The sequence below is a fragment of the Neolamprologus multifasciatus genome, chromosome 6 (assembly GCF_963576455.1).
Source record: "Neolamprologus multifasciatus chromosome 6, fNeoMul1.2, whole genome shotgun sequence".
Lineage (NCBI taxonomy): Eukaryota > Metazoa > Chordata > Actinopteri > Cichliformes > Cichlidae > Neolamprologus > Neolamprologus multifasciatus.
Genome location: NC_140444.1, coordinates 35,796,369 through 35,823,662, shown reverse-complemented (window position 1 = coordinate 35,823,662; position 27,294 = coordinate 35,796,369). Strand labels below are relative to the sequence as shown.

General features: G+C 41.5%; 1 protein-coding gene across 2 annotated transcripts; it reads left to right on the top strand.

The window, feature by feature from the left end:
• Positions 1 to 168: 168 nt before the first annotated feature.
• On the top strand, positions 169 to 22,056 carry socs7 (suppressor of cytokine signaling 7). Of its 2 annotated transcripts, XM_085164341.1 has the most exons (10): positions 169 to 2,375; positions 2,920 to 2,999; positions 6,052 to 6,162; positions 8,723 to 8,857; positions 9,009 to 9,154; positions 9,428 to 9,596; positions 16,587 to 16,715; positions 18,539 to 18,674; positions 19,092 to 19,235; positions 19,384 to 22,056. In XM_085164341.1, the coding sequence occupies exons 1-9, from the start codon at positions 838 to 840 to the stop codon at positions 19,210 to 19,212; spliced, it is 2,565 nt and encodes an 854-aa protein (XP_085020467.1). In that variant the 5' UTR covers positions 169 to 837; the 3' UTR covers positions 19,213 to 19,235; positions 19,384 to 22,056. The 2 variants fall into 2 exon arrangements, with proteins under 2 accessions (XP_085020467.1, XP_085020468.1); XM_085164342.1 differs by lacking the exon at positions 8,723 to 8,857.
• Positions 22,057 to 27,294: the final 5,238 nt, after the last annotated feature.

Below are 27,294 nucleotides of genomic sequence, written 5' to 3'. Positions count from 1 at the left end.
GTACTCCAAGTCTATTTTGGCGCAAAAACTTTTGCACAGTTTGCTACTTCATAAATAAAAGGGTAATCCATCTTCAGCATAGGAGCATAAGGAGCGTGAAATTGTTTCCTAGTGTTTCTGCATACATTTCCACACAGCTTTTTTTTATTTATTATTAAATATACTGATAACCTGTAAAACTACTAAAACAACTTTAATAGATTCGGGCTTACAACAACCTCTTTGTGAAAATATTGAGGGCGTTTCTATTTGTCTTTGAATTCCATTTAAGAGCTGTACTAATGTCTAGGGGGGGAAGGGGGAAAAAACATGTGTAGCCTGTAGGCTATTTGTATATTTCCCTCGTCCCCTTATGAAGACGGAAAACCAAAAATCAGTTGTTCAGATGTGAGGCTGGATAGGCCAACCCTGTGATATTAAGATGCTGTCGTCGAATTTATGGTTCTCATCATAAAGTGATATTATGGGCTGAGCGGAGGAGGAGCGGGTGGGGCCTGGCTCGGAACAGAGAGGCAGACTGTGGTCACTGACCGGAGACTCTGCTGGCTTTTATTCTACTGAAATCAGACCGCATGTCTGACCCAGGGGTCCGCCTGCTGCCCGGAGCAAACTGCACGCATTTCTTCAACATATTTAACGGACGCTGCGTTGGCGAAGGGGAGGAGGAGGATGAAAACATCGCCTGATATATTTTTTTAACGTTTTCGCTCATAGCCTATTTATGGGAGGCAGCAGCGGCTTGGTCCTTTCTTTATTATAGGAACGAGATCTATGCGGTTAGCTATGTGAAGAGCAGATCGCCTAGCAATTCTCGTTTCGTGATCCTGACGAACAATTATGAACAACGCTCAAGATATGTCGCCCGATTTTGTGTTGATGCGCCTGGTTTCCGTGGCCGAGGATGACCGCTTGGACGCAGAAAACGGGAATCTGCCGCCGGGAGGAGTGGTGGCAGGGCTGGGGAAGGAGGTCCTGGCTCACAGCGGCGTCAAAGCGGGTTTGGATATAAGCCGAGATCCAACGGAGGGCCTCCAGCATCCCAGCAGCCACCTGAACAAAGCACAGCCGAGCACCGAGGGCACGGCTGCACCTGACTCTGGGGTGACGGAGAGCCGAGCCACACTGTCCGCGCCTCCGCCGCCGCAGAGCTCCATGGAGGCCCAGGCGTTTGACTTCGCTCCCAGCCCCGGCCTACGGCCTCAGTTGCTAGTCTTCTCCAATATAATGCGGAACGGAGAGGGGATTTTGGAATTAGACCGTCGGAATCAGCCGAGGGATGCTCTGGATCAGAGCCCGGGATCTGGCTGCTCCAGCCCAGCGGTCAATAACAACACTCTGAGTGTCAGAGAGGTTCAGCAGCAGCAGCAGAACCTGCTAGATCGGACATGGGGAGCGCATTCGCCAGCCTCTGTGGAGATGCAGGGAGCGGCTGAGCTGTGCCACCGGCATCGACTCATCGCCACTACGCCAGAGTGGCCCGTGTTGACGGAGAGATCTAACCCTCTCACCGTGATTGACTCTAAATGGGGATGCGCCACCAGGGACAGGGAAGGAGCCGTGTTTGAACTGGCCCGGCGGTTCGGGGAGCTTGGGGTTGGCGCGGTACCCAAAATGCTGTTCAAAGCAGGCGAGCTCCCCCACTGTTCGTGTCAAAGTGCACATAGGCCGGCAGGAGGGGGAGTAGAGCCCGGCGATGACCCAACAGAGACTAGCGACGCATTGTTGGTGCTGGAAGGGCTGGGGAACGGGGACGTTGACGGTTTGGACATGGACGAGTGTCCGGAGGATGAGGCAGATGATGAAAACGGACGCCGGGAGTTTTTACTCAACAGGAAAAGGGAAATAGTTCAGAAAATGTCCGGGGCTTTCTCCATCAGCAGTTTTCAAGTGGAACTGAGGAGGCAGGTGGAGGAGACGGCGACAGAAACAGCGGCTGCGGCGCACATTGCCACGCAGGTGTGCAGCCTCCACGGGAACTTATCCGGCCGCCTCTCGCAGGTAAGCTGTGGGAATACAGAGGTTGTCACGCATGCTTCAGCCAAGTCATCGTCGACTACCCCGGCCCAGAGCTCGCCCTGGGCCACAAGCCCGAACCTGAGCCAGGCATCGACACCCAGAAGGCGGCCGGAGCGGTGCGCCAGTGCGCCCCGGACTCCCACGGGCAGGGCCACGGGCGGGGAAAAGATGCTCAAAGTTCCAGGGAAGTCAAAAAAGGGCTCGTTAAAGATCAGACTGAGCAAATTGTTCCGGACTAAAAGCTGCAGCGGTTCCAGTCACCTTTTGGACAAAAGGCCCTCAGTGACTTATTCAGTATCTTCTGCCGGAAGTCTGGTGGACATGGCGTGTGCAGCGGGTGCTGAGCAGGATGCAGACAGGTAAGAAATCCCAAACAGATCTTCTGTCAGGGTCAGAACAAGTAAACATAGCAAGTTAAAAACATAAAAGCTGTCTTAATACATGTAGGCCAGAGACTTTTTAAAAAGTCTAACCTAACATAAGAAATAGGAAGTCCATTATTAGATTTCGGCCAGTGAAACATCCTAACCTTTTCTGTAAGCTGAACATTGATTTCCAGAGGCTTGAACTCTCTCATGTTCCAGATCTTTCTCTTAAAACTTTTTGGTGCTACATGTTATTAGATGCTGAGATTTTGTTCTAACCTTTCTGGCTTGTCACCCTCTATTGTCTTCACAGCTAAGTCATTATTCACAGCAGCACACTGAAGGCAGGCTATGATTAAAAAACATGGCTTCAGAAGTCTTTAGTGCTGGCGCTAAGAGCATCAAACAGAAAATGCAAAAACCCACACACTATTAAAGCTAAGCAGAGACTGCACTAATACTTCTTCTGCAATCTAATTCTCTTCTCATAATTCTTCTTCTTCTTCTTCTTCTTCTTCTCCTCCTCCTCCTTCTTCAGCCACAGCCAGCCCAGACTGACCAGGGCCCACAGTGCCTTTTCCCCAGCCTCCCTCTCTGCCTCTCTCTCAACTTTCACTGGTAAGGGTTGCTTTGGCTTTGGCTTTGTTTCTCTCACAGCTTTGTGCTCAAAGAGGAAAACCCCTCTGATATCCATCACCCAAACTTTCTGATAAGCTTGTAAATAATCAACATAATATATAACTGTTAATGAAAGAAATGTATGAATTCTGAATGTACTCCTTTTTCCAAAAAAAAAAAAGAAGAAAAAAAAAAAGAAGCCACAACCACGTCAAAATATTCAGTTTATTGTCACATAAAAGCGACAAAACGGAGGAATGTTGTGTCAAGCTCCTGGCACATCCAACAATAACCTGAGCAGAGGTGTGATTTACCAGAGTCAGTGACAGTACACTTTTAAGATATTAAGTTTTATTTTTTTTTCACCAGTTAAGTTGCAGCAGAAAAGACGAGCAGATATACTCTTTGCTGCAATAATTCTCACAACTTCAGCTCCATTTGGCAAAACATTCATACTTTGAATCGAAGCACATGTTGTTTAAGCTGGTAATTAACCTTAAAATCTACTTTAGGCTTTGGGGCTGATAAAACTAAACAATGGATGTTTAAAGGGAACATATTATGCTCATTTCCAGCTCTATATTTTTATTCTTGGATGTTACTTGGGAGGTTTTAAACAATCCTTTTTCATCTTGCACTGAGTGTTGGTGCAACTCATAAGACAAGCTGTTTTAGCACCTACACCTTTAAGAACAATCTTGTTTTAAGCCACTTTTCTTCTGATTGGCTACTGCTCATAAGAAAGGAGTTTTAATTAGCAAGTGGGTGGGGCTTGAGTGAAAATGGTCTCTTGTGATCATTTAAATGGAAACAAAAAACAGTATAATACCATAAATATTGTTTTCAGTGACTAAGGACAGTTTATCTATTAAGATGAAGTTAAAAAAAATTCAGCATAAGTAACAAAATTACAATTTTTAAAAATTTTAAAAATTCTTCATGTCTGCTTTTACTATCTTTAATTTGTAGTAACTAATTCACATTACCCCTTCTCTCTCTGTACATATCCAAAATTTTCACATTGAATCCCATCACAAAAATATATTCCTCCTCCAAAACACGGTCCTGTTTCTGAAAGATGAAATGATGTAATGTGACAGTCTGAAGATTAATTTAAAGCTGAGTCTGGAGTTTGTTTTAGAACTTTTTCAGGGAATATTTTTCTTAATAAAATCACACATACCTGTCAAACATATCCAGTCTGTCACCCAAAACACATAAGAAGAACAATCTTATATTACAATGGTGGAACACTTCCACATGTTAGTAAAAATGTTAGCTTGATGTCAAAGCCAGGCAGTCCAAGGATACACTGGAAGACACTTCCAGTCTCATTTCTATCCAAGAAGCTGATGCAAGAAGCCAAGATTAGCACAAAATGTATAACACAAAAAGCCCTATAAAGTCTATGATTTCCATCCTATATGCACAGTTAGCAAGTCATAAGAATGAAATTAGACAGTTTATATCTTTCTTTCACCCTTTTAACTTTTTTTGGACAAACATCGCAAGATAAGAGAAACAAGTAAGCGCATTTCACTCCAAATGACAAACTTCTTTGAAATACTGATCCAAACTCATTAATTCCCACTGCAGATGTAAAATGTTCACAAATGTAGTTTTATTTTATCAACTTGTAAATAAGTCCAAAAAACAGCTGACCCTGCGTTTTTAAGCACAAGTTATTTAGACAGGAGTAAGCAGTGTACTTGTAGTAGTGCAGATTAAGCCACATATAATAATAATAATAATAATAATAATAATAATAATAATAATAATAATGATGATGGATTGCATTTATATAGCACTTTTCGGGGCCCTCAAAGCGCTTTACAATTCCACTATTCATTCACTCTCACATTCACACACTGGTGGAGGCTACAGTTGTAGCCACAGCTGCCCTGGGGCAGACTGACAGAAGCGAGTGCTGTAGAAAGCATTTGGGGCAGTAGGATGTGAAACTGAGTCAACATGAACCTGATATAAAGTGTTTTTATGTTACGTGTTGAGATTAGATATTAAGTATGGCGAGTGTTTACAACTATAAATCATGAAGTAGATCCTATAACGCTGGATTGTATAGTGAGACCAAATGTTGTTAAAGTTACCTGCTATGTTCTTTTTTCCATGCTTCAGATAATGATGTAATTGTATATAAAAGTAATATCTGTGGCTACAAATCTCAGTCTTCAAAAAGATCTAATGCTCAGTTTCATTCAGTTTTTTTTCTACTTTTGGAGCTTTATGATGTCAGTGAGACCCCAACATGGTCATCTCACAATTTACCAAAACACTACATGCTAAAACTGCAACTGGTGCAGTAGATAAAAGCTGATTTAGCACAAAGGTAAAAAGGGAGAGAAGGTTTGTGGCTCATAAGGCAAAACTTGATTCAGCACCTATGGCGGCCTCTGACGTTCCCTCTATGCAGTCTCCCACATTACTCACAGACTGAGAATTTTTGGAGTTTGTGAGCACAAGCGTCACAACCTCCAATTAGACCAAAACATTAAAGCTGCACCCAGCATTGCTTCATGTTGCAGAGTTTGTGAGGATGATTCGTTTGAAATCTTGGGGACTTTCAAAACCCTGAAGCCGTGCCCATGGCTTGCTCATGTTTACCAGCCAGCCTGTATGTGATGTTTCACAACCAAAAAGCGAGCTAAAGTGATGTTGGTGGCTGAGACTGGATGTGGGCAAGTCCAGCTTTTTCTGCTCTTGAGGGTTTGGCTCTTAACCCTTTGATTTTGTTTCTTTTCCTGCCAGCAACCATGCCCTACTGCAGGGTTTGACTTCGGTAAACATTGAATGTGCAGCATTTCAATTAGCTGAGATGGGATGTTCTCCTTTATTGTAGTGATTTAGGCTGATTAGCTGGGTGTAATTTTCCATAAACATCCTGCCTGGTGCAGCTTTAATGGCATGCTGCAGCACAGACAAAACAACGCACAGTTACAGGTTCACAAAGCACAGCCCCTTTCACTGTCTTACCGTCTGCTCACTTTCCTCTTTCTCTCAATTTCTTCTTATCTTTTCTTCCTCCTGTGTTCAGGTGAGACCGTTTCTCTAGTGGATGTGGATATTTCACAGCGAGGGGCGAATACGCCACACCCACACCCACCTACACCTCCACCCCCTCCTCGTCGAAGTCTCAGTCTCTTAGGTACTTTTCTCTACTTCCTGTCAGTTTCTGTTTCTCTTCTCGTCTTCTTCCAATAGTAGTAGTTCACTTACAGTATCCATAAAGTATAAAGCCCATAAAAAAACAAACCTTTGTAAGCTTTTGGTTTCAGAGAGCTTCACTGCAGCTGGGCTATAGCTCAGATGGAATTGAAGCCCAGGCAGTTTCTCTTAATATTTCTGTCTTGCTTAGTAGTTTTGGTTACCGCCGGACATTTCTGGAAACTCAGACACAGACGAATTTTTATAATCTGCTGTAATCTGATTGTGGAAGCTTTTGAGTCAACAGGTCAACAGCAATCTACAGATTTAATTTGAAATCTGGATGCAGTGACTCAATCGATAGCAAAGAAGAGGGAAAAACACTTAGTCTTCCTGTTTGTCTATTTTTACTTCCACTGACTTTGTTCTTTGGTAATACAGTTTGTACTGACTGGTAGATTATGTTTTCTACTGCTGCGAGGTGAACTAAACAAAAACAACAACAACACATAAATAAGAGGATATATATATATATATATATATATATATATATATATATATATATATATATCCTGCTCTTGCTCTTGACGAAGGTGGTCGCACTTTTCTCCTCTCCTCCTCTCCCTTGGCTTCCCTGCTTAGCCTCTTATGTCCTTGTCTAGTCTCGTGCTTTTTGTATTACTTTTCCCTGGAACGCTCTCTCACAGTCTGTTCTCTAAAACCTAAAAGAGGAATTTTGGATTGGATCAACTGGTCCCTAAATGCAATTGACACCTCTTTCTCAATGAGAAGTTTGGGCTTGGGTGAGCCTGAGTGCTGAAGATATCTACCTATTTGGAACCATGGTAACAGGGTTCTTGCTGATCGGAGCTGGCTTGGCCCTGACTTATCGAGGAATTAAGAAAGCGGAATCGGCTGTTCAAACCCCCACAAGGCTGCCCGATGGGATTGGAACGATGGGAAGAGGTGTGAGTTTCTCAAAACGGGCTCATTGAGTCAGCACGGATAAGATCTTGGTGAGGCTACGGCTGCCGTGAACACTCAGAACAAGACCTCTGAGTGCAAACTGGATTACATCTGGAGGGGCTTGCTCGGAATAACATCTCTGAGCGCAAATTGGATTACATCTTGGGGAGGCACACTGTGGTCGTGAGTTCTCAGAATCGGCTCTTTGAGCACAAGAATAAAAACATCACAGAGGCAAGTTTGATAACATCATGGAGAAGCTCACGGCTCTCCAACGGGAGATTGAGAGACCAGTGTTGGACTGTTAAAACGGCTTTGAAATCCATATGAGCTGTTCACACTAAAGTAAAAAGCACCATCACTTCATGCGGACACCCTTTCAGCACTGGGCAGGATGGCTGCTGTGTTTGCTTCAGATTACTCCTCACCCCCACCCGAACCTGTGGCTTGTCACGTGTTCCATAATGTTGTGCTGTGGACATTTATGTGCTTTTTTGTGCAGAGGAGTTTTTTTGTTTCCTGTTCTCATGTTGTCCTCCCAGGAGCCCAGCATGAGTAGAGCTCTCTTTTTTTTCCCTCTTGTACTTTCCCATTGTAGTGTACATTTCAGTGTTTTTTTTTCTGTAACGCTACCGATCTCCGACCTGTATCCCCATGTGATGTCTGTGTTGTGTGTGTAAGGTCGGGAGGGGGGTCCTATTTCACTGCAAGGCAACCTGCACGTGGCGAATAAAGCCTTGATTGATGGATTGATTGATATATTAGAATACAAATAAATAATGGAAAAGAATATACATTACACACACCAGAAGTAAATGGACATTTTATTAAATAATGCCTGCACTTATTTTTAATACCCTTTTTTGCATTTGTTTGCATATTAATTTATGTATTGAGAAATATTTATTTATACATTATGTTTTATTATTTCATGTCAATTTTCTGAACTTCAAATGTAGTGTTGTTATCGAAGGTTATCTTATTTTCAGACCAACATGTGTACTGGACTTGGGCACTTATTAGGCGTGATCGAGACTAATTAATTTTCTGTCAGCAACGATATGCGGGTTTTCTTGTGCTCTGTGAAGATGTTTTAAAAACCCTCAGAAATCCACAGCTTTTGTATTTTTTACAGCTTCAGTTTTAAACTTTACTTAGTAGTGCACTTATCCGGGGTTATCAATACACATTTAGCGCTGTATGGAACTGAGTGAAAACAAACTGCATGTGTGTGTATAGTAATGAAAGAACATGCCCCTCGGGGCAGCACTGTGGCTCATAGATTGATTTAATAGTTTTTAGACAACCTAGCAGGATGTGTTAGGTTTGATTACACTCATAGGATTTGGATACATGTGTGGTTGTTTTTGGTCTTTATGTGTAATACTTGTCAATTATAAAGGTGGTAAAGTTTCATTTCCGAGCTTGAGACTTTCTGTCGATGGTGCTGACAAAACCTCCTTCCTTCCTTCACCTTTCCTAACACCTTTTCTTTTTTCCTCTTCCTCACTCTTTCTTCTTCTCTCGGTCGTTCCTCCCTACTGTCTTCATTTACCTCCTTTGCCTTCCTCCCTTCCTTCCTGCGCTTCTTCCAGACGACATAGCCGGGCCCCAGCCTGGGCCTTTCCTAGTGAGCGTCATGGGCGCCTCTCTGCAGTCTCTTCCTCTGCCTCTCCCTCCTCCTCCTCCTCCTTCCCACACTACCATCCAGCACAGTCTCAGCCTCAATGGTAAGATCTGTCCCGAGGGATGATGGGAATTGTGTTCAGAGATTAGTGACTTCCCGCTCTCATTATAATCAGCTAATGTGCGTCAGTTAGTAGTATAGACATGTTTATGTTAAAAATGCTTCATCTGGCACCTTTAACATCTCTCATATAGATGCTTTCCTACGGGCCCTTCCTCATTCCAACCCATCATCAGCTGATGCTCCACCCCCCATCAGACAGGCCCCACCCCCCATGCTGTGTGCCCTGCGGCGGTCGGAAGCCAGCAACTTCACCGCCAGTCTGAGAGAACTGGAGAAGGTAAGATGATATTGATGTATCTTCTCATTGTATGGTCAACTATACAAAGTGTAACTTCCTATAAATCCATAAAATGTACAAGGTCTTCTTCTGTTTTTTGGGATGGCTTTACAATCTGTTTATGTAGAGGTTATTTCCAAAGGTTATTGATCAGAGAAAAGAAAAGCATAACTGAGAATGCTTCTCTGTTTGTTTGTTTGTTTGTTTTTTTTTTGGGGGGGGGGGGGGGGTTGTTCTTTATTTTTTATTGGGGGGTGGGGGTTCAACCTGCAGTGCGGCTGGTACTGGGGTCCCATGAATTGGGAGGACGCGGAGATGAAGCTGAAGGGTAAACCAGACGGATCTTTCCTGGTTCGTGACAGCTCAGACCCTCGGTACATCCTGAGCCTCAGCTTCAGATCACAGGGAGTCACACACCACACTCGCATGGAGCACTACAGAGGTGAGAAACACACACACACACACACACACACACACACACACACACACACACACACACACACACACACACACGTCTCAGTTGGGATTATTTATGAACTTAACAGAGGTAATTTTCTAGAGTAATCCACTGAACTAGATAAAGAACAACATCCTCCTAACATGACCATTCTACACTAGCAGTGATGCTACACTATAAACCAGCTTATTAGTGAATTTAAATGGACAAAGCGAGGCTGCTGTGCTGCGTATGTAGTCAGCTATATATTCACGGTTTCAATGATGCTTCAGGCGACAGAACAAACTGTTTTTTCAGTCTTATCTTAATTAATTAGAATCCACATCGTTTATTATAAACTGATCATTCTGCTGTATTTATCACATCTTCCCAGCTTGCAAGGTTAAGATAGATTTTGCTTTGACGATACTTGTACCAGTCCTTTTCTAAGATTATTAATGTGCATTGTTTCCATGTAGTATGGTGTTAGCTTTTCCTGTGAGGGAATCATTGCATTCAAAAATATTTCGGCGATGTCACTGGACAAAGATTTTCTGTGTATCTGATATGAAAGTGACATTAAGATATTCAGACTGATAGCTGGTGTCATGTGCCATGTGTTGTGTTTTAGTTTTTTGATGTCATTATCTTTCTAGTAAGACTTATTATTATTCAGTTCTGGTTCTTATTTAGTTTTAGAGCGTTTATAGATTATGGGTAGCATTAGGATAGAGCTCAGAGGTCTGGGTAAGTTGTACTGGACTGAATTTACAGGCTTATTCTGTTAGAGAGTTTGCCCTCCTTCCTTTTCTGTCTGTGTGTTTGTTTTTTTGTGGACAGTCATAGTAGGTTCAGACTATGAGGTGTTCAGACTTTTAAGGTTTTGGAGGTAAAGATTTATCTTTGCATTCTGACCAATCTCATATTTGTCAGCATGAAATTGATAAAAGAAGAGCATCAAGTAATGTTGAAGTGCAAACACTTTACATCATTAAATCCAATAAAGGATCTAATCCTCATGGTGCTCCTCAGTTGAACCATAAACCATGTGAAAACAAAAATGTCAAAAACCATTGCTATTCTCTACAAAACAAAGCATGTCCTGAATAAAAAATCATTATACACACTTTATTGTACTCTGTTGCTTCCATATACGACTTACTGTCTGGAAATATGGGGTAATGCATATAAAACAAATACTCTTCCCATTTTCAAGTTACAAAAAAGAGCTATAAGAATTATAAATCAATCAAACTATATAGAACCAACTAACATTTTGTTTATTAATCTGAATACCCTGAAATTTTATGATTTAGTTGAATATAAAATGGCACAGATAATGTATAAAGCACAAAATAACTTGCTTTGCCACAGTACTCAGAAGCTGTTTAAAGTCAGAGAGAGTCAATATGACTTAAGGGGAACAGATTTCTTTAAAAAAAACAAGATAAGGACAAATATAAAGCAGAGATGTGTTTCTGTTAGAGGAGTTAACCTGTGGAATAGTTATGATAGTGATTTAAAAAGGTGTAGTTCTTTTTCCTTGAAAATATGTTTAAAAATAGAGTATTAGAAAAATATATAAATCAAGAATGAAAAGAGCAAAAATAATAATACTGAAACTCTTGACTGTTTTGCTTTGATGTAGTTACTTATCTAAGGTGGAAAGGTTTTTGTTTGTTTGTTTGTTTGTTTTTGCTTTGCTTTGTTTTATTCTTTGCTTCGAGCCCTGCGTACAGGAGCTGTATGCAAAAAGATCTTTTGTTAAAAGGGTTGGCGTAATAAGCAAATGCTTCAGCCAATACCTTTTGATTAGCCTTGTCTCATGCTTTCTTGCTTGTTCTGTATTCATTGAGATATGTGAATGCTAATCAATAAAATCAAATAAATAGAAATTTGGCAAATATTCCACATTGTATAAAATGTTTGGAAGCATGTGGACTGTAGTTATAGGGCTACAAAACCTTGTAGAAGATAAAGTATAAGTCTCGCAAGTTACAACTGTATTAAGAAGTTGATTCACAGTTATGTCAAGTTATTCTTATTCTTCTTATTCTTACTATAAATGTAAAATGAAAGATAGAGCTTCAAAAAACACACAAACACCCACTCACACAGTCCCATATGATGGTTATTCAACATCTCAGGCGTGTAATGCGGATATTTGTGAGCACATATTACCACAATGAGTCATGTAAGACCTTCATGCACACACGCAAGCTAAGTATGATACACAAATGTGCACATCAAACTGTACTCTATATTCCACTTTAGCCACTCTTCACTTAGTGCAAAGTGTATTTAGAAAGAGCTGCCAAACAAAAGCAGGTTTCATGCTATTCATACTCTGCAGGTGAGCATAGGCATAGAGAAGGATCTTGATGCAACATGTTAATAAATGTTAATGTGTCAAAAATGTCATCATTAAAGATGAAGATGTTTATCTAGACTTTGATTTATTGCCACACTCGTGATTGCCAGACAGACACAGCAGGTTCCAAACATCACCTTATGCATTAGAGAACCAAGTATAGCATACAAAGTGCACAGGTTTGAGTCTAAAAATGAGATGTGGAACCGAAAGCAAATAACAAAAAAAGGTCAGACTGTTCACACAGATACATTAATAATAATAAAATAAATAAAATAAAAGCACAAAAAACGTAATGTTTGCCTCTGGAGAAAATACTTTGGCACGATTTTACTCAAGTTTGCACTTATAGAACTTTGTTGTGTAAAGTATCTTATGTAAAGCAACATAAGATATGATAATAATAATAATAATAATAATAATAATAATAATAATAATAATAATAATAATAATAATAATAATACATTTTATTTGAAAGCACCTTTCAGAACACTCAAGGACACTGTACACAGTAGAATAAAAAAGCAGCATAAAAGCAAGCAGTTTACACAATCATAAAAGCATAAGACATAAAACAAATTTAAAATAGCAGAGTGGAGAGTTTATGTGGGATAAGCTATTTTGAACAAGTGAGTTTTGAGTTGGGACTTAAAGAGAGAAAAGGAAGAGAAATTTTTAAATCAGGAGGTCGGGACTTCCAGAGTCGTGGAGCATAGCAGCTGAAAGCCCTGCTCCCCATGGTGGCAAGACGAGGGGAGGGGACGGAGAGAGAAAGGGAAGAAGAAGATCTAAGACATCGAGATGGGGCGGTGATCTGAACCAGATCAGAGAGATATGGAGGACAGAGATGATGAATAGCCTTAAATGTGTACAAGAGTATTTTGAAATTGATACGATATTTGACCGGGAGCCAGTGAAGCTGCTGCAGGACAGGAGTGATGTGGTGGGCAGAAGGGGTCCTGGAGATGATACGGGCAGCAGAGTTCTGGACGCGTTGGAGCTTGTGGATGGATTTTTGAGTAAGACCAAAAAGAAGTGAATTACAATAATCAATCCGGGAAGTAACAAGGCTGTGGACAAGAATGGCAGCGCCATGTGGGGTGAGAAAAGGACGGAGACGATTAATGTTGCGCAATTGAAAATATGCAGACCGAGTGACATTATTAATGTTTGAATTGAAAGATAAAGTACTGTCGAGGATGACACCCAAGCTTTTCACAGAGGAAGAAACGAAGACCGGTGAGTTATTGATAGTAACAGAGAAACTGTTGGTTCTGGATAATGTTGATTTAGTGCCTACCAAGAGGAGCTCGGATTTATTACTATTGAGTTTGAGGAAATTAGAAGAGAACCATGAATTTAGTTCGGCTAAGCAGAGGGTGAGGGAGGATGGGGGAAGAGCAGAATCAGGTTTAGTGGACAGATAAAGCTGGGTGTCATCGGCAGAACAGTAAAACTGGATATTGTATTTACGGAAAATGTGTCCAAGCGGAAGAAGGTAGATAATGAAAAGAAGGGGCCCAGGACAGATCCCTGGGGCACGCCAGTGGTCAGAGGAAAGGGCTGAGAAGTAAAGGATTTGAGTTGAATAAACTGAGTGCGATCAGACAGGTATGATTTAAACCAGGCTAGTGGAGTATGAGAGAGGCTAGCCTACTGAGAAGAATAGAGTGAGAAATAGTGTCGAAAGCAGCACTCAGATCGAGGAGAATAAGAATGGAAAGTCAGCTGCCATAAGAAGATCATTGGTTATTTTTATAAGTGCTGTTTCAGTGCTATGGGAGGGGCGAAAACCAGACTGGAACTGTTCATACAGGTTATTATTAGTTAAATGTGAGTGGAGTTGTGTGGCAACTATTTTCTCAAGAATTTTTGAAAGGAATGGTAGATTGGAAATAGGCTGAAAATTCTCAAAATGATTGGGATCTAGACCAGTTTTTTTCAATATTGGGGTGATGGCAGCAATTTTGAGGGAAGCAGGAACAGTTCCAGTGGTGAGTGAAGAGCAGATGATAGCAGATATGAGGGGAAGCAAAGAAGGTAGACATGCCTTAACCAAAACTGTAGGAATGGGGTCTAGCTGACAAGTAGAAGGCTTTGACTTCAGTTTCATCATATCAGCAATTTCATTGATCCCCGTGGGGGGATTTGTTTTGGATTCCAAACTGTAGTTTGCAATAAATTAATAGAGTAAAAACAGACTGTACCTGACTCAACCCAGCAGACAAAATCAGCAACATTAAAAGGGTTAATGTCTCTTTATACAAAACTCGGGAAGCACTGTATGCAAAAATCTGAGTTCGATAAAAGTGTCATTGTATATTTGGCATTTTTTTAATGTAAAGGAGACAAACAAATCTTCATACAATTGACTGAGCTGTTTTAAAGTGTATTAGCACCATTTCAGTAGATAAGCTACAGACCTACATACAGACTTACATACAGTAATCTGTCTACAGTTAACATATAGACAGATCTGAAAACATTATGTGTAAGCAGACAGGCCTGTACAGATCGAGCAAATTGAAACCAAAACGCTTGAAGCATGAATAACTCACAGGGCGCCACATGCACACGCCTCACATGTGTGACAAACTAACAAGGTGACTTGTACAAAGATGAATGTGTGACTGGTCACATACTCCAGTATGCACGCTCCCATGCAGATGTTCATAACTGGGGCTGTACATTAATGAGTCACTATTACATGGCCACAGCATCATGGCTGAAAACACATTCATTACACAGATATGCAGCCTTCACTGACACAACATGTTCGCATCAGCACAATCTTGTTTGCATGAATGCATCATGACCCAGCATGAACAGAGGGCAGAAAGGCTTCAAGAGAAAGAACCACTGTGAAGTCAACAGGAAGTCGAATCACTCATAGCTGTTTGTAAATTATTTTTATTCAGTATTATGTAATTATGAACTGCTCTAAAGTAATTTCTACCTTAATATTTCTTTTTGTCACGTGTCTGCGGCAGCAGACCCTGTATTTATTTAAGAGGACTCAAACGCAAACGCTTGAGGCACGAAATATGAGAAACAAAGGCAAAATAACACAGAGATAAACTAACCAAAAACCTAAACTGGGGAAAAACTAAACAAAGATCTAAACACAGAGAGCGTGGGAAAACTACAGACCATGAACACGGCAAGGAGAGCAGACACGGGTAGACGAACAGACAACCTGACAAGGAACAAAGGAAGACAGGACTTAAATACACAGAAGGGCAATGAGGGAAGTGGAAACACCTGGAGAACACAGCTGATACAAATGAACATGACACCACAGGGGAAGCAAAACTAACTACTACTTTGTTGTCTGGGTCAACTTTGCTAGCAGAGACAGAGAGAGGCGTTGAAAGGCTGCTCCAACATAACTTATTGTTTTTGGAGGAAAACACGAACACGGTGTACAGTCGAGTCTTAATAGCTTACTTACAACTGGGCTCGTCAGGCTCTCTTCTTGGCTGCAGTGGTTATTATTATATTTACATGCTTCCAGCTCCCGTTTTTGCTCGGTGACAGCTCGTACTTTTCCTTTTTCTCCCTCCCTCGCTCACAGACACATAACGTGTATGGCAGTCCATTCTCCCTGCAGCACGGACTACACTGCCTATGATGCTACATTCTTTAGAGCTATACCTGTAGCATTCTGCCTATTAGCTTAGCACAACAACAACAAAAAGGCCTCTCTCACCCAGGAAACACGCAGAGAGAGAGCGTCACCCTGTAACCATGGCAACCGTAACGCTGCCGCCTGGAACAACAGAACGTAGCTGTCAAACAAAACCCAAACAGGCCTGACCCGCCACAATATGAAACAAGGAAGTACCGCCGTGTAATCCATTTATTTCAACAAAGTAACTGTATTCTAAATACCACCTTTTTAAACGGTAACTGTAACGGAATACAGTTACTCATATTTTGTATTTTAAATACGTAACGGCGGTACATGTATTCCGTTACTCCCCAACACTGCCCAGAACCATAACACTTTCTTTTTTTTTTTACTTTCCAGCTGTATTACTACGCAGCACGAGGCCTGCGTATCCCTGTGATCAGAGGCTCATATGCACAACAGTGTGACAGCTGTAATGTTTGCTAGCTGCATGCCCTTTTTTGGTAGTAGAAAGCAAACAACTCCTGCATGAAACTGTTTACAAAAAGGCTTCTGGATTTTCTGAGCAACTTTGTCATGATTTCTGCAATGTTGTGTGTCAACTGTGCTTTTTGGCCCTTCGTGCTCCACAAATCTCTACTAAACTGGGCACCTCACATCAAAGCCATCTAAAAGGATAAATAGCGCTTAAAGCCAGTAGAAATGTATGTGAAAGTGATTTAGTGGTGAACTTTACCTTTAAAGTTGCATTATTTCCAGGACCTAAAGGGCATGTTTACATCTTAAAGCTGGACAGGCTGATGGAAATTACCTGTTGTGTAGCTTTATTTTTTGTTCTCTTTAGTCTCTTTAGAACTATCCAGGAACAGTTTCATCTTTGACATGTTTGCTGCATTTATAAAAACGTTACTCATGTGGGTACGATTTATAGATATTGAAGAAGTACACATAATACAGTACATACAGGAAACGATTCCTCTTTTATTGCCTGCAGGGACGTTCAGTTTGTGGTGTCACCCGAAGTTTGAGGACCGCTGTCACTCTGTGGTGGAATTCATCGAGCGAGCCATCATGCACTCCAAAAATGGGAAATTCCTCTACTTCCTCCGCTCCAGAGTCCCAGGTGAAACAACACAGGCTTTATATCAACACCCAGCTCCAACTGATCAAAAAAACATTTGAATCACCCCTTAGTGAGAAGTGCCTGAGAGACCGGGAGGAGAGAATAGCTGTATATGTACCATTTTTATGTCTACATTCAGGTTTTGCATCATGCTCATGTGAAGGTATCTGGTCATTTATGTCTTACAGTAAATTTGCACTAGTTTGTGTATACTGCAGTGTAACTGTATGCCATTGTATCCTTTGCATCCACCTGTGCGATTTATACACATATCATTGAGCAGTGAGCAGATTTACCCCTCATGCCGACACAGATGTGATGCATGTGGACCTCAGGCCAACCTATATCGCACAATTCACTGTAGTTTACTGCATCACACCTAAATGACAATAAGTAAGGTAGCATCTTCTTATTGGGAAATATATCTGTGCAAAATGTTATCAGACATAACTGAGTCCGATTGAAACGAATCCTTTACTGTTATATTTATATTAAACTAAATCTTGAGCTAGAAATACTCACCGAGCACCAATTCCCTGTGGATTGCTCCTCTACTAGTCTAGCAAATACTTTATTTACACCTGTTTGAATAATCTTTGCTAAACATGACAGAATCAGGCTGCTTAAAGAGCCTATAATCTATACATTCACATGCATCAAATGTGCGAGGAGTCTTGTAGTAACGGACCAGCTGCATCTGCTTCTACCATGGGCTTTAGGGAGCTTTATATTGAATTTCAGCTCATTGCTTCCCTGTACAGCTACAACTCTACTGTTTTATTTAATTCCTATTCCCACGATAATATAATTTTCAGCCAGAGCAAAAGCTCCAAAAATCTATTGCTTTTAGCAGCTAAAGAGACGGATACTTCCCTCAGGTGTCTGTAGAGACCAAAAATGGAGCTCAAAGAGCGCGAATACTTGACTCACATGCAACAGGTTAGTTGAAAGGATCGCTCCACAGAAATGATCTTCATTTGTGAGTTGTGTTGAAGTGGTCTAAGGTTGAAGTGGTGGATGCCTATGCTGATAGAGAAGTGTATGTACAATTAATCCCTGTAAACCAGAAATTCACATTGCTCTAAGCACTGAGTTTCACACAGTTTTATCTACTTCTGTGTCTGCGTGATGCCAGTGAGATCAGATATCCTGTTTACTAAGAGAAGCTGACTTACAGGGGAAGAGCCGAAGGAGAGTTGGATGAACTGATACACCATCCCAAAGCCATGAAAGTACACAATAAATAAGGATTAATGGTAAATGGCCTGCATTTGTATAGCGCTTTTCCCAAAGCTCTTTACACTACATTCAGTCATTCACACATTCACACACTGGTGATGGCAGCTACGTTGTAGCCACAGCTGCCCTGGGGCGCACTGACAGAGGCGAGGCTGCCGGACACTGGCGCCACCGGGCCCTCTGACCACCACCAGTAGGCAAACATGGGGTTAGTATCTTGCCCAAGGATACTTGGCATGCAGCCAGGAGGCAGCCTGGGATCAAACCACTGACCTTCTGATTAGTCTGATTAGCTGACCTGCTCTGCCACCTGAGCTACAGCCACTGTAAATAAAATGAAAATGCTGCTCTAGTAGATTCCAAGAATAAAAGTACGAAGCTGGAAACTAGCATCTCTTTTAAGAAAAGTCCTGCAAGTCTCAAAACAAATAAAACTATGTTTTTGTAAGAATTTTTGGCCATTAAGCTACAGGTGCAACAGTTGACAAGAGGACACAAAGTCGGTGAAGGACGCCTACATGTTAGTCACTGGGAAAGGGCAAATTAAAATGTTTCACTGAGTAAAGTGTTTCTTTCTGTCCCAGGACTACCTCCCACTCCGGTTCAGCTGCTGTATCCTGTGTCTCGCTTCAGCAACGTGAAGTCACTTCAACATCTCTGTCGCTTTTGCATCCGACAAATAGTCCGCATCGACCACATCCAAGAGCTTCCACTGCCCAGGTATTCAGTTTCAACTGGGAAATATACTTGCTGAAATATACAGGAGTGGAAAGCCAGCATCCTGAATAATGCTGCTGTTTTCCAAGGTGTTGGAACGGTTTTAACAGACTCTTTATTGATGGGTTTTCACTTATAGATCTTACTGAGCTTTTAACCTAGCAACCTCCAACCACTCCATGTAAAGAAAAAGGATATCATATTTTGTTTTTCATAAAAACAGTATGTGTTAGCATAGTTTCATTGGTATCCAAACAAAAGCTGAGATATTTTGAAAAATCCTGGATTGGTTTTCATTTATTCTTTGTGCTGATGTTTAAAACTTTTGTGTCTTCTGTTCTGTTTCTTTATCTCTCCATTCAGTAATACAGCTCTTGATTTTGATACTGATTTTTTGCCTGTATTTTCACCTCTTTCCAGACCGCTGATCTCCTACCTGAGTAAGTTTTATTACTATGACCCTGAGGAGGAGATGTACCTGTCAATCAAGAGCATCCGGAGGGTAGTGGGAGTAGGGCAGGAGGCCGAGTCGCAGACGTAGCAGCAGAGCTCTTCTCAGCTCGAGTGAGTTAGTTTATCAACAGCATGCTGTTGATTTCTAGTGGTAAATAGTACTGTTCTAATCCAACGATGTTTTGATCCTCTGACTCAGATGCTCAGGTGAAATCTTAATATAAAGCATTAATATGCATAGTTTTACCCTCATCTCCAGGTTTTGCTGTGGAGGACTGTACTGTCTGTACTGGTCTACCAGTCTTCCAGCATCGGCCAATCAGAGTCCCTGGAAATCTGTGTGTCCAATGTGACTGGGATGGATCCTCCTATGTGTGGATTTGGACTAATGAGAGGAATGATGTGTGCTTGCAGTTGAATCGTGGTGCATATGCAGTGGACTCAGAGACTTCTGAGGAGGGACTGTAGAGATACGCTCACCTGAAAACATGTCGACAGGCACAAAAACAGAGCCTGAATTATGAACTCAATTTCCTGAACCTGTTGAAATGGACTTTTAAAACACAATGCACTGGTCAATTTGTACAACTGTTGTTTGCTGCCATTTCCTTGTTTTTCCTTCCATTTTGTCAAAAAAAGGGATTTTGGATTAAAAGATGTCCTCAGTACTGGTATACACACAGAGGCAGGGCCACAGAGGCCTGTCAAATCATTTGGTGTCTTCATCATCTGAAACTGAACCCCAAAGTTGGACCCTATGAATCAGCTAAAAAAAGTTTTTTGCTTTTTTTTAAATCCCGTAAATTTCCTCATTTTATTTAAACTCATCTAATGTTATATGACACAATTTGAGGAACTCCTCAAGTTGTATAAGTTGTATATGGAATATATTAAGAGTATTGACCGTGGCTTTCACTTGCAGCAACCAGCACTGGTTATTTTCACTATTCTACATTAATCAGTGTGCCAGCTATTTTTTAAAAGTGGCAATAGGCATTTTTCGCTATAACCCAACTTTCTAAACTGGACTCCTTGTTTTTAAAAAACAAACAAACACCCACTTCTATTGGGTAAATAGCTAGCCAACTGTTGTTACTTTATGTGAACCTACTATGAGCTTTGAGTGCTAAAACCCATTGAGTTAATTCTGAGATACAAGCTGTTTTGCTTTAAGTCTTCTTTGTCTTTGGCCTCTCAACAATATAGGCACAATATGATTGTTCTACTGCCTGTGATTTCATCTGCGTTAGCTACCAGGAAACCAAAAGTGCTATCCTCATTTTGTTTGTGTTGGCCAGCCTATGGTCCCCAGAGATTTACCTGTTGGTAGTCAGAGCTGCTGAGTGTAAGTGTTGCTTATGAGCAACCATTTAGGAGGCAGTTGGTATGCTTATTCTATAGGCATTTCAATATATAGTCATCACTGGATGATTTTTTGTGACGTTTTGTGTCATAGTGTTAAAAATATCTATTTAATTGAAATAAGAACATGGTAGACACTGTTTTCTTCTTAAGACAGCATCCTAAACTAATCTGGGTCCACATACTGGCCACCTTGTTAGGTACCCCTGTTTAACTGCCCATTAAGACAAATATCTAATCAGCCAATCACATAGCAGCAACTCGAATGAATTGAGGCATATAGACATGGTCATTATCACCTGCTGAAGTTTAAACTGAGCATCAGAATGGGGGAAAAATGTGATTTCTTTGTTGGTGCCAGACAGGCTATCTCTCACACAACTATCTCTAGGTCTATCTCACAGCCCATTGTTCCTTCAGTGGGCTGGTTTCAGTCATTATGCAAATGTACTGTTTAAAAGATTGGGGAAACCTGCAGTCGGCTGAGACTGAAGAAGTCACCTGGATGGGTGATGAAACATTTCTCCCACTGAAGACGTCCAGATGAACAGAATTAACTTTTGGGGAACTATCTCTAGGGTTCACAGAAAAAAAGGAAAGAGAAAATATCCAGTGAGCTGCTATAAATGCCTTTTTGATGCCAGAGGTTAGAGGAAATTGCCATTCTGCTTTAAAGTTGCTCCAATAGTCATGTTTTACAATATAGGTATGCAGAGGGAAATTGCTTTGAATGCACAACACGCTGAACCTTGAGAAGCTGGGTGTCACTCCTGTCTAAAAACAGCAAACTGAGGCTACAATTTGCATTCGTCTATCAAAAATGGAAAGATTGGAAAAATGTTCCCTTGTTCCCTGAATTTTTGCTGCAACAGTTGAATGACGAGGGTCAAAATGTGGTGTAAGCAGTATAAAAGCATAGATCCATCCCGTCTTGTAGTCACGGTTCAGCCTGGGGGAGGTGATGTAATAGTGTGAGATATGTTTCCTTAGCACACTTTGGGCCCCTTGGTATCAATGAGCATCAATTAAATTACATAGGCTACCTGATTATTGTTGCTGACCACGTCAATCCTTTTATGACCATGGTGTACCATGCACACCATATCAGAAAGCTCAGAGCATCTCAAACGGATTTTCTGAACGTGAAAATTAGTTGACTGTGCTCAAACGCCCTCCAATCCTTTTGGATTTGCAGCATAGATGTGAAGCTGACAAATATGCAGCAACTGTGTGATGTTATGGGCCAAAATCTCTGAGGAATGTTTGCCAGCACCTTCTTTAATCTGTGCCACGAAGAATTAAGACAGTTCTAGAGGCAAAAAAGGGTCCAACCTGGTGCTAGCAATGTTTAGCTAAAAAGTGACTGCTATATGTATAAGGTTTTTCAGAAAACATTCAGAGTCAATTTATGCTTGGTGCGGAGGAAATGTTTTGCTTTTAGAGGTATGCAGTCTTAGGCTGTTCTCCTCTAATAGGTAAAATTATATTGCCCACTAAATACTTGACAGATTTTTCAGAGTATAAAATATCACATAATAGTAAACACATTATTCCCTAAGCGCCCCCCCCCCCCCCCCCCCCCCCCCCCCCCCCAAATACAATAAAATGTCTTATGCCATAAAATTGGTTGTTTTTGTTGCTGTAATTTAAATCACAGAGAAATGACCCCCACAGGTGCTGGCTTATAGCAGTTTCTGCTACGCTATGGTTTCTGTTGGTTCATGTTTTTGCCTTGTCTTCTGCCAAGAATGCCTAAAACATATAGAGTTATTGTCTTTATTTTTGATTACTGAGCCACGATGTAAAGAGACAGCCATTACTACAGTTCATTAAGTAAATGAACGTAAAGGTTGTCACTGATTTCACATGCTCCTTACTTCTCCCAATGCATTGTATTCGGGTCTATTTAAACTCCTGTATTTGTTGCTTTTAAAAGACCCAGTTGACTTCACATTGGTGCTGTTCATGTTCAGACAGATATATACGGAAATAGTGAAATTACACCAAAGAGAAAATACGTCCTCGGAAAACTGGTTTACGATACTAACGGGTATTTGATGTGGGGGTTTTCCTGCTTTAGGGTAGATATTTTCAGTTACTGAAATGAAAGACTCATCTGAACTGAAATTATTGAATCTGGGAACATTTGATTATTGCCAAAATGCCCTGCCTCTCAGTGTGTATACCTCCTATAACTGCTCTCTACCTGTTTGTTTTATTTGTTGAAATGCCCAGGTGTATTTTCCTCATTCTGTTTCTCAGTACCGTGAAGCTGGCTACTGGCTTTTCCAGTAAAAAGGAAACAAAAAAACCCTGGTGTGTGGCATTTTTTCTCCCAATTTGAGTATTTTCACTGAAAGCAAACTGAAAATATTTCAGTAAACATATTGATGGGATCTAACTTTAGCTCATTTTGAATTTTATTTTGGTTTATGGAAAACTAATTAACTAATTTAACTAAAACTAATTAATATCACTGAAAGATTTGGAAACAACAAGCCAATTTGCTGTTCGTATATTTTCCAAATATTTTATTTAAAGTTAGCAATTGTTGGTCATTGTGCGAGACTGCGATACACAATCTAAAAGTAGGAAAAATTCAATCTTGGCATACTGAGATCTAACTAATATACTAGACCTATCACTGCTTTGGCATAACTATGACATCGATGACAGATCGACAGTTTTGTCTTAACAGGGTTTATGGATAAATGTGCCTGCTCAGCAAAATCTGTTTTTTTTTTTCTTTTTGTAGAAAACCCTCCAAAAACTTTCACTTTAAATAAATCTGCTCCACTATAAAATTTGATGACATTATTTATAAAATAGGAAAACCTGCTATAAAGAAATTAACATCAGCTTAAGAGAACAAGACATTGTGCCATTACTCAATTCAATTTTATTTATACAGCACCAAATCACAACAACAGTCGCCTCAAGGCGCTTTATATTGTAAGGTAGACCCTACAATAATGCAGACAGAGAAAAACCCAACAATCATATGACCCCTTATGAGCAAGCACTTTGGCGACAGTGGGAAGGAAAAACTCCCTTTTACAGGAAGAAACCTCCTGCAGAACCAGGCTCAGGGAGGGGCGGGGCCATCTGCTGCGACCGGTTGGGGTGAGAGAAGGAAGACAGGATAAAGACATGCTGGGGAAGTATGATTCTCAGCAGAGAGAAAAAAATAAACAGAGAGTGGGAAAGGTGACTGAAGAAGAAATAATGCATCATGGGAATCCCCCAGCAGCCTACACCTATTGCAGCATAACTAAGGGAGGATATAGGTCACCTGATCCAGCCCTTTATAGCTATTATGCATACCGTTTATGATGAGGTTCAGATTTTTATGCTTGAATTTGTTGTGCAGACTGTTTTATTATTATTAGTAGTAATAATACCAACATATAAAGCTCAAAATTCAATTTAAATTCAAATTAAATACCCTTAGTTCATGAATAATTAACAGTTGACAAATAAATTCTTAAAATATCAATATGAATGGTTAATTCATACCGGCACAGACATCTGGTTGTGTTGTGTGTGTTTCTGTGACCAGCAGACCACCTCATTATTGCAACATTGTTTTTTTAGTCATTTGAACATCAACCCTGAATAACAAAACTGCCTCAAAGTGATTAAAGCATGCACAATATATAAAGTGTGTATGAATATAACTAAGTGAACTTAAATAGCTACTGTGATCTAAATTAAATAAAACATTTTAAATTCAGTAAGCAAGTATTGTTTATATTCTGTATATAAACCATTTGTTTATAAAATGTCAAAAAGGCTAAAAACCCGTCACAACATCATGCCCCTTGCTTCACAGCTTCTGGCTTTGAGCTCTTAACGTAGAGTGTGCTTCATTTTTTAATGTCAGCTATTCTCTTTGAAATGTTTTAGGCTGAAAACTTCTGCCACAGCTTTGGCTTGCTCATGAAGCCTGTTAACTGATAAAAGTGAGATGTCCCAGTTAAATTATGCAGCACTTTCTCTCCGAGGCTCTCCACAGAGGTGCCTGGGGAGAAGGTGAGAGACAGTATCTGCATCCTTCATCAAGCCAACTACAGCACACTTGAGGTGAAGAGGGAGAGAGTGCTTTAACTAAAAGCAGGACTCTGGTTTCCTAAGCTCTTAAAAAACTCATGCAGCGATGCAGGGAGAGGACAGACTGGGAAGAAATGAAAGAGGTCTGTATGTGAATAAGGTCAAGGGTACTTTTTGGGAAAAGCCTATATGAAAAGGCATTATGTGCATTGTGGATGTGAATGGAGTCAATGGGAATGAGCCAATGAGAAAGAAGGCCAGCTCATAGTAGCCTACAAGCTGGCTGAAAGTGCTGGGGGCCAGCTCGGCTGATGCAGATGACAGATGGGCCTGACAGCCACCATGGGGACATTTTCTTAACAAGTTGAACATCCGACACAAAAGGTATAAAATGCTCGCAGAGAGTGAATGGCATCATGACATGAGCCAAAAAGAAAAGTCCCTAATCTTTAGTATTCAGATCCCAAAGGAACCAGTCAGTGTTTGAACAAGCTAAAGGTAAGAATGCAAAAATGAAGGTTACACTTTCAGATTCTGTTTTGAAGACACGGTTGTATTAGTCATAGGAAGAAAACAAGACATTTAAAACCATTAAATAATGTTTGGATGTCACAATGATCTATTCTCTGTCGTTGTGACAGAAAGCTCTGAAATTAGCTCAAAACAGTGTTAATGTGTCATGACTAATGACTGTGTATATATATCTATAGAAAGAAAGAAAGTGTACTTTGTTGATCCCCGTGGGGAAATTCCTCTCTGCATTTAACCCATTCACTCAGTGAAGCAGTGGGCAGCCATTGGGCGCCCGGGGAGCAGTGTGTAGGGACGGTACCTTGCTCAGGCGTACCTCGGGGTAGCTGTTCAGGGGAATCAAACCCCTGACTTTCCGATCATGGGGCCACCACTCTACCTACTGAGCTATCCCTGCCCCTATCTATCTATCTATCTATCTATCTATCTATCTATCTATCTATCTATCTATCTATCTATCTATCTATCTATCTATCTATCTATCTATCTATCTATCTATCTATCTATCCATCCTCTCGAGCTCTTGGTATTTCTCCAGCTTCTCGTGTTCCTTCTTCCTGATGTTGCTGTCATTCGGAACCGCTACATCGATCACTACGGCCGTCTTCTTCTGTTTGTCTACCACCACTATGTTCAGTTGGTTAGCCACCACCATTTTGTCCGTCTGTATCTGGAAGTCCCACAGGATCTTAGCTCGGTCATTCTCCACCACCCTTGGGGGCATTTCCCATTTTGACCTCGGGACTTCCAGGTTATACTCGGCACAGATGTTCCTGTACACTATGCCGGCCACTTGGTTATGGCGTTCCATGTATGCCTTGCCTGCTAGCATCTTGCACCCTGCTGTGATGTGCTGGATTGTCTCTGGGGCATCTTTACACAGCCTGCACCTGGGGTCTTGCCTGGTGTGATAGACCCCAGCCTCTATGGATCTTGTACTCAGAGCTTGTTCTTGTGCTGCCATGATTAGTGCCTCTGTGCTGTCCTTCAGTCCAGCTTTGTCCAGCCACTGGTAGGATTTCTGAATATCAGCCACCTCCTCTATCCACCGGTGGTACATACCGTGCAGGGGCCTGTCCTTCCATGATGGTTCCTCGTCTCCCTCCTCTTTCTTGGGTTTCTGCTGCCTGAGGTATTCACTGAGCACGGTGTCAGTTGGGGCCATCTTCGTGATGTATTCTTGGATGTTCGTTGTCTCATCCTGGACTGTGGTGCTGACACTCACCAGTCCCCGGCCCCCTTCCTTCTGCTTAGCATACAGCCTCAGGGTGCTGGACTTGGGGTGAAGGAGCTTTGCATGGTAAGGAGCTTTTCTTGTCTTTATGTCAGTGGCTTCTATCTCCTCCTTTGGCCAGCCTATTACCCCAGCAGGGTCACGGGCAGGGCGTACGTGTTGATAGGACCGTTCAACTGACTCCTCAGGACTTGCCTGACCCTCTGCAGGTACTTGGTGGTTGCAGCTTTTCTAGTGGCCTCTTCCCATTCGCCTGCGGGATCCCCAGGTACTTGTAACTGTCCTCTATGTCTGCAATGTTGCCTTCTGGTAGTTCAATCCCCTCAGTTCTGACTACCTTCCCTCTCTTTGACTACACTTCTCCAGCCCGAACGACATTCCAGCCTGGTAGTGTGGATCAGTGAATCGATGTCTCGTTCACGCTTGGCATACAGCTTGATGTCATCCATGTACAGGAGGTGGCTGACAACTGCTCCGTTCCGTAGTCGGTATCCGTAGGTATTTGAGGGGGTTCAGGCCTATGCAGAACAGCAGTGGGGACAGAGCATCTCCTTGGTAGATCCCGCACTTGATGGTGACTTGTGCTATGGGCTTGGAGTTGGCCTCTAGTGTTGTACGCCACATCCCCATTGAGTTCCTGATGAAGGCTCTTAGGGTCCCATTGATCTTATACAATTCTAGGCATTCCAGTATCCAGCTGTGGGGCATTGAGTCATGTCTTGTAATCAATCCAGGCAGTGCACAGGTTGGTCAGTCTGGTCTTGCAGTCTCACTTGGGTCTCACTTGGGGGTGATGATGTCTCCCCCCTGACCTGGCGTCCTGACTCCTCCTTGCCGTAGCATTTATGTTGTACCTCGTCAATCTCTAGCTGTGAAAGCAGTCCCTTCTTTCGAATGTTGGAACACTGAGCTGTTTCGCCGTCATTGTGGATGTTGGGTATCGAAGAATCCATAGGTCCCTCATCCTATCCCTTCCGCCGAGGTTACTTGCGT

Excerpts from the sequence above, each read along its gene's own strand:
- socs7 (XM_085164341.1), top strand. The coding sequence starts at position 838 with ATGAACAACGCTCAAGATATGTCGCCCGATTTTGTGTTGATGCGCCTG. Across the intron at positions 2,376-2,919 it reads GCTGAGCAGGATGCAGACAG|CCACAGCCAGCCCAGACTGA; the intron begins GTAAGAAATCCC and ends CTCCTTCTTCAG. Across the intron at positions 8,858-9,008 it reads GCACAGTCTCAGCCTCAATG|ATGCTTTCCTACGGGCCCTT; the intron begins GTAAGATCTGTC and ends TCTCTCATATAG.